The 6,982-nt window shown below is 39.6% G+C and overlaps 1 protein-coding gene across 1 annotated transcript; it reads right to left on the bottom strand.

The window, feature by feature from the left end:
- Positions 1-525: 525 nt before the first annotated feature.
- LOC138666839 (homeobox protein pv.1-like) lies at positions 526-6,632 on the bottom strand. The gene is made up of 3 exons (XM_069755017.1): positions 6,383-6,632; positions 4,691-4,965; positions 526-921 (listed from the first exon to the last, which is right to left on the bottom strand). Exons 1-3 carry the CDS (start codon positions 6,630-6,632, stop codon positions 526-528), a joined length of 921 nt encoding a protein of 306 aa, XP_069611118.1.
- Positions 6,633-6,982: the final 350 nt, after the last annotated feature.

Below are 6,982 nucleotides of genomic sequence, written 5' to 3' on the forward strand. Positions count from 1 at the left end.
GACATTTCGATTCCAGAATCTTTTTCACACCATTGCAGTACTGGTTCTGGAGCTCCACACGGTGCTGCATAACACCATGTAGGACCACAGTCTCCGCTACTTGCAGTGCTGCCACCATTCGAGAAAGATTCTGGGAATTTTAATGTCACTTGTGCATAAGCATGCAAACTGAAAAAATCCTTTGTTAAGGTGTTGTTCAAAGTAACAAATCCCATTTGTTTAAAAGATATGTAAAAGCAGTAGCCAAACCCAAGTTTGGTGTTCAAGTTTTGTATATGTTACTTTATAAATTGATTTGATCTTGTATTCAGAACACATTTGAAGGACACTAGATTAAAAACATTTGAGTACTCTAGAATTTAAAGATACATAGCACAGATTGTCATTTCACAGACCAGTTCAGGCTCGTATCATATATACTAATATATTTTGCATTATAATTTAAATCATCCTATCTCCATCCCCCTAAAAAAAAAAAAAATAAAAAGCAGCCAAAATTTGAATACAAAAAGTCTCATTGTTAAACTACATGTAGCGTGGATTAAAAAATGGTCCATATTGTTCTGGACATGTATTGTTCATGATGGCCGGGCGTGGTACTGGTGGGGGAAGCGGGAGTCTTGGGGTCATGAGGGCCGGGTGTGGTACTGGTGGGGGAAGCGGGAGTCTTGGGGTCATGAGGGCCGGGCGTGGTACTGGTCGGGGAAGCGGGAGTCTTGGGGTTGTGGAGTATGTGAGCCGTGGCCTTTGATATGAATGGATCTGAGGTTGGTAGAAAGGAAAATTTACAGGTACTGAAGGTACAGGATGGTAAGGGAAGGGGAGGTGGTGAGGGTAGATGACTGATGGGTAGCCCATGGGATACTCGTCTTGGATTTGTCTTTTCAATTTCATTCTTCGATTTTGAAACCAATTTTTGACCTAAAAAAAAAAAAAAAAAAATAATAAGAAGATAAGGATTTATGAACATCTCAGAGTTGTTTAACTTTAACTTATCAACCTCAATTAAATATTGCTATGCTAGTGCCATCTATTCGAGGTAGCTACCCTACAAGTTCAACCTCTGGATACATGTTATCCAAAAGATATAAGGAAGCTACCTTCAATAGTTGGCAAACATGAGTTGGCCTTCTTCCAAGCTAACTTCTGGAGCCAATTTAGATACTTTCCTTACACCATGGAGCATTGCCATCAGGTCACTATAAGCAAAAAAAAGTTTTAAAAAATTGCAATTATAAAAAAAAAAAAAATCTGTATAGACTTCTGCCTTTCAAACCCTGGGTTCTTGACTCCATATTTGAAAGAATCCATTTGAGAACCTTAGGACCCAGCATGATAAAGCAAAGATTTATAAAAGATTATTACCACGAGAAGTTGCAGTTTAAATGGAACTTGTCAGCAGAACTGTGCACAGTAACCTGCAGACAGTGTCAGATTGGCGCTGTTATACCGATTAAAATGATACAGTGGTTGACAAAATCAGTATGGTGGTTGTTTAATCTATATTTTCAGTTTTGAGTTAATGATATGCTAGTGCTTCAGAGTGGCGCCATCTTCGAGAGAAAAAAAATTCCTCCCCCAAAATGTCAGTGAGCTCCCCGGCCCCTTGCACACAAAACGACAGGGGCGGTCCCAGTCCTGCGATACAGTCAGTTACCTTCATCCCACGCTCACTTCAGCCACTGGGGAGGAGTACTCAGTAAAACACCACAGGCTACAGTTCTGTCCCAATGGGAAAACTTTACAAACACCACAATGCTTCCTGCTCAGTCCCTGCAACTTCATGAAGCTACACAGCAGCAATGGCTCCCATCCAGGTTTGGGAACCCACACTCCTTCTGGAGATCTTCTCACAACATCAGAGCCTGACAGTCCGTGGCAGCTTTTATCCCCTCTGCCGGGGTACCCTCTGTTCCTGACTGAGGAAAGCGTCTTGCCCTGGGCAAGCCTACCCGGGAACTGCTGTAGAGACAGGAAATCCCTCTCCCGCAAGCCTGTTGGACTGTCCCCCTTCTTTGCTCCCCCAACAGCTTAACTATGTTGCCTTTCTATCCCAAAGCCTGTGCATAACAAAGAGCACATTACAATATACACAGTATAAGAACAGGCATAAACACAGCACATGACACAATGCACATTACACATTAATACATGACATATCAATATACAAACATTAGAGAGCCATCAGGGTGCCGCATGGGCTCAGTGCGTAGGAGAGGAGGCAACTGAGGGTCCCTGCCACCTCCTTACACGAACGTATCATTAACTCAAAACTGAAAATATTAAACGACCACAAGACGGATTTCGTCATCCAAGGTATCATTTTAATCAGTATAACAGTAATCCTGCTGACAGGCTCTCTTTAATAAAGCCACAGAAAAGATGCTTCTTAGACATCAGACCGATTGAGAATAAGTGAATGAATAAAGCGACACTATGAATGTGTCACCAACCTCATAAGATCTCATTAAGAACAATTCTCAGATCAGAAAACATGTTCTCAATCCATCATACCCTCAACTTACCAATAAGGGTGGCTATAATAGCCAAGGACACACTGAAAGAATATAGCAATTCAGAAGAGAAAGAAAAAAAAAAGGCACAAAAAGTCCCAGAATAAAATATCAATTTTATTCAATAACAATACAAATAAATAAATAGTAATAATCTGTTGAACCCCCCCAAAAGAAAGCCCACACGAAACGCACGTTGGGGCTGCTACACTGGATCCCCAGGTGGTGAATATGGGTAAGGGTAATTTTTGGTTCATTTAAAATGTTCTTTGTTCCCTTAAAGTGAAATACACATGTTTACAAGGAGGTCTTATGTGACTCCCTGGTCCTTTGGCTCTGTGTACACCTTATATATTCGACATGGTCTTTCTGTGGTGTTTATCTGATATTTGTTGAGCCTTAGACGGTCGGTGTGTGTGTGTGTGTGTGTGTGTGTGTGTGTGTGTGTGTGTGTGTGTGTGTGTGTGTGTGTGTGGTCTTTACCCAGACGTATAATATTAAGGGAACATCCAGTGTTGGGTAGCACTTGCACTTTATTTTAATTTTGATGCTGCAATTTACTATCCCCCACCACCTTCCCCACTAGAATATTAGTGGATCCGGTGTTTGAAACCTAGAACATTCACTATCTAACTTTATCTTCAACAGATTATTACTATTTATTTGTATTGTACGGTTATTGAATAAAATCGATATTTATTTTATTCTGGGACTTTTGGTGCTTTTTTTCCCTCTTTTGAATTCTCATAAGATCTCATTGTATTTTTTTAAGTGCCTATTACATTGCTGTGAAGTTAGATATCTTGGACCAGACAATCCCAAGTTTGTGCTAGATGTCATGCTAATCCAGGTACCCCAATTCCCCTTTTATGGAAATGCCCCAGATTGCATACATTTTGGAATATTTTGCTTCAAATTGAGGAGGCATTTGGTTTAACAGTGGCATTTGATGAAATAATTTGAATTTTAGGGTTTAGGGTATGTGCACACATTCAGGTTTTTTTCACTTTTTTTTGCGATAAAAACGCATTACAAACTGCAGACATATGCATCCTATCATTTAGAATGCATTCTGCAATTTTTGTGCACATGATGCGTTTCCCGCAAAAAAACAAAAAAAAAAACAACATTGCGATAAAAAAAAGCAGCATGTTCATAAATTTTGCGGATTTTCTGTGTTTTTCCCGCTATTCTATGCATTTGGGAAAAAAATGCACAAAAAACGCACCAAAAAACAACGCATGCGGATTTCTGGAAGAAATGTCCGGTTTTTGTCAGGAAATTTCTGCTAGAAAATCCTGACGTGTGCACATACCCTAATTTCTCAACTGATAATCTCCCTTCAGGAATTATACGCCCTTATAGGTGGCATGCAAGTGTATTCTGAAATTATGGATCTCTATAAAGATTGATACAATTATATAGCCTTTGGTGAGAGGGCTCTGGCAAGGAGCCCCCAACTTTCTGGCACATCAGCTGATTTGAACAGCTGACATGTGACCTTAACAGCCACTGGTGGAATCACGATCCACCCGCTGCTGTTAACATGTCAATGCAGCTGTCAAACTTTGGATTTTTTTTTCACCACTTAAATAAAAAAGAATACATGTTTGGTATTTACGAACTCATAATGACCTAGAGAATCATAATGGCAGGTCAGATTTAGCATTTAGTGAACATAGCAAAATAAAAATAATTTAAAAATTGTAAAATAATAATAATCTTTATTTTTATATAGCGCTAACATATAACACAGCGCTTTAGAGTTTACACACATTATTATCGCTGTCCCCAATGGAGCTCACAATTTAAATTCCCTATCAGTATGCCTTTGGAATGTGGGAGGAAACCCACGCAAACACGGAGAGAACATACAAGCTCTTTGCAGTTGTTGTCATTGGTGGGGTTTGAACCCAGGACTCCAGCGCTGCAAGGCTGCAATGCTAACCACTGCGCCACCGTGCTGCACTTTTTTGCAATTTACTGTACTTTCATCTTTTTTTTCCTGTTTTCCAGTACACTATATGGCAAAACCAATAGGGTCATTCAAAAAAACAAGCAAAAAAATGGAAACTCAAGGTCGCGAAGGAGTTATTTATAGGTGTGCTGGTCGGATCTTTTTTTTTTTTTTTTTTAACTCATCATAGAGATCTCTAATATAAAACACAAATATGTACCTGCATTTCAGTCAGGCGAAGTGTATGTGCTAATCTTCTCCTTTCTGAGGCCACCAGGTATATTTGCTTCTTGAACGATTCTTCGAGTTTGAGAAGCTGAAGAGATGAGAAAGCGACTCTCAACCTGCCTTGCACGTCACTCGGTGGAGTGGTGTCCCCATGGTCTACATCTTCTTGGAGACCACTCTCTGGACTGTGCGAACCAGCTGGATCACTCTCATCCTCTGAACAACTGGAAGAAGAGTCTTCGGCAGTCCCCCAACCAGTGTGTGGAGCTGTTTAAAAAAAAAAAATAATAATTAAAAACACCCCACACAAAAGAATGTAGTTATGTAAAAGTATTATATACACAAGATAAATATTACTGGATACTTAGGTGTGTGACCCACCCGTCAAGCATGCACATATCTGGAAAAATTGGCAACCCCAATTCGTGCCATGGCTGAAGAATTATTCCTTATTTAGGCAATTACAATATGATGCTAGGACTCAATTGGTATAATTGCTTATTTTTATGACATGCTTTACCCTCATTTTCAGAATCATTACCTGGGACATTAAAAAAAAAAAAAAAAAAAAACATTAAAAATGTTTTCTCCAGGACCTAGGTCAACAATATCAGATCACGGATGGGGAGCAGTCTGTCAACTCCAAGGACACCAAGTGGACATCTCATTTGTTGAGTGTCAAGTCTGCCTTATTGTTTAAAAGGAAGTTATCATTAGAAAGCGACCTTTGGTTTTAAATGGGTTTAGGTTTTTATTTATTTTTAAATCAAAGTTGGCAATTTTTTTTTTCTACATTACAATCTTAATTTAAAAAAATTAAAAAAATTGTAGTCTTCTAGTTTTCACATTGGCCACTAGGGTAATTTTGGATTAACTTTTTGTTTCATGCATACATTACACACAATGAACAGACTCTGCACAGGCTCATTAGTGGCTTCAATACAAAAGGTAATTGGAAAGGGAGGGGGAGCGGTGACATTATTGTGATGGGTGGCTCCTGTGTTATCAGTGATGTAGAGAGGTTTTGTCATTTACTGTAATCCTACCTCTGCCAATGTGGAAACTGCTGGAAACTCCTCCTGAAAAGTATAAAACGTAGTCTAAAAAAGCCCCAATGAGCAGTGTAAAGATTGGAAGATTTTAGTAAAAAATAAAAACTTGAAATCTTCACACTCCAAAGAAACATCAGTAGTGGAGGAATCGAGAATGACGCCCTCCTAATGGGTACGGTAGATTGTCTGTTCTAGGTTACTTATCACATGCCTACAAAAAAAAAAAAAAAAATTGTAATGGGTCCTCTAAATATTTCATGAATAGGTGGTAACTGGTTAGGAGAATATTTGGATTTCTATGACCCAAAGAATTGGGTTCTGGAACCTCAATAATGGGCTCTACAGACCTTCATTCTGAGTAGAGCGGATTGGTGCATGCTCGGCCTCTGCTCCACTCCGGGTCTATAGGACCACAGACTGACCCTAGGAGGGGCAAAGCTCTGGAAAAAGCAAGTATGGCAAAACCTTGAGGACATTCATAAAAGGTGTTGTCCATTGGTAGACAACCCCTTTAAAAGTCAATTATATAGCGTAAACACGCTTCCCATTAAATAAAATGGTTGATGCATACTCAAATATTGCGTAAAAAAACCACATTAAAATATTAAAGGTCCAATAAAAAAGGCACTTACTGGTTATAGAAGACTCAGCATATTGTAGACCGTGGTACTCATCTTCTGGAAGGTTTTTAGAAGCCTTTGTATCCGCAGACGATTCTGGTTGATCTTTCCTTTGGACAGTGGTTGGCCCTTCTGAGAACTTGTATGGAGGCTTTGGCTGTGGGACACATGGGATGTGGGGCTTTGAGGTACATTTCCTAGACAGGGACTCCATTTCATTCCCTGTTAGGATACAATCTATAGTAAAGCTTTGTCGGACCATGTTGATGGCCAGTTTGTAGTGGTTGGACCTACCAGCTTTGCCTTATGTGTCCATGGTCAGTTTGTATTTTATAGTTCATTGGATATGCATGTGTGAGGGACATCAAAGGGGAAAAAAAAAAAAAAAAAACATGGATAATGGCCATCAGAATGGACTAATTAACGTAACTATTCCAGGTTCTCACTTCCAACAAATGCTCTCGGCCCTGGCTCCAGCGAGTCTGTTGGATTACTGGTGTCACCTGGTGAATTTACACTAATGGCATTGCTGTATTCTAAATGCCCATAGACAATACAGAAATGATGCCTCATCCCAATGTGTTTCCCTTTCAAACCCTTATTTTAAGGGCC

The sequence above is a fragment of the Ranitomeya imitator genome, chromosome 2 (assembly GCF_032444005.1).
Source record: "Ranitomeya imitator isolate aRanImi1 chromosome 2, aRanImi1.pri, whole genome shotgun sequence".
In the NCBI taxonomy this organism is placed as follows: domain Eukaryota; kingdom Metazoa; phylum Chordata; class Amphibia; order Anura; family Dendrobatidae; genus Ranitomeya; species Ranitomeya imitator.

Coding starts and splice junctions, on each gene's coding strand:
- LOC138666839 (XM_069755017.1), bottom strand. CDS start 6,632: ATGGTCCGACAAAGCTTTACTATAGATTGTATCCTAACAGGGAATGAA. Junction 4,966..6,382: donor TGCTGAGTCTTCTATAACCA/GTAAGTGCCTTT, acceptor TTTTTTAAACAG/CTCCACACACTGGTTGGGGG. Junction 922..4,690: donor TTCGCCTGACTGAAATGCAG/GTACATATTTGT, acceptor TTTTTTTTTTAG/GTCAAAAATTGGTTTCAAAA.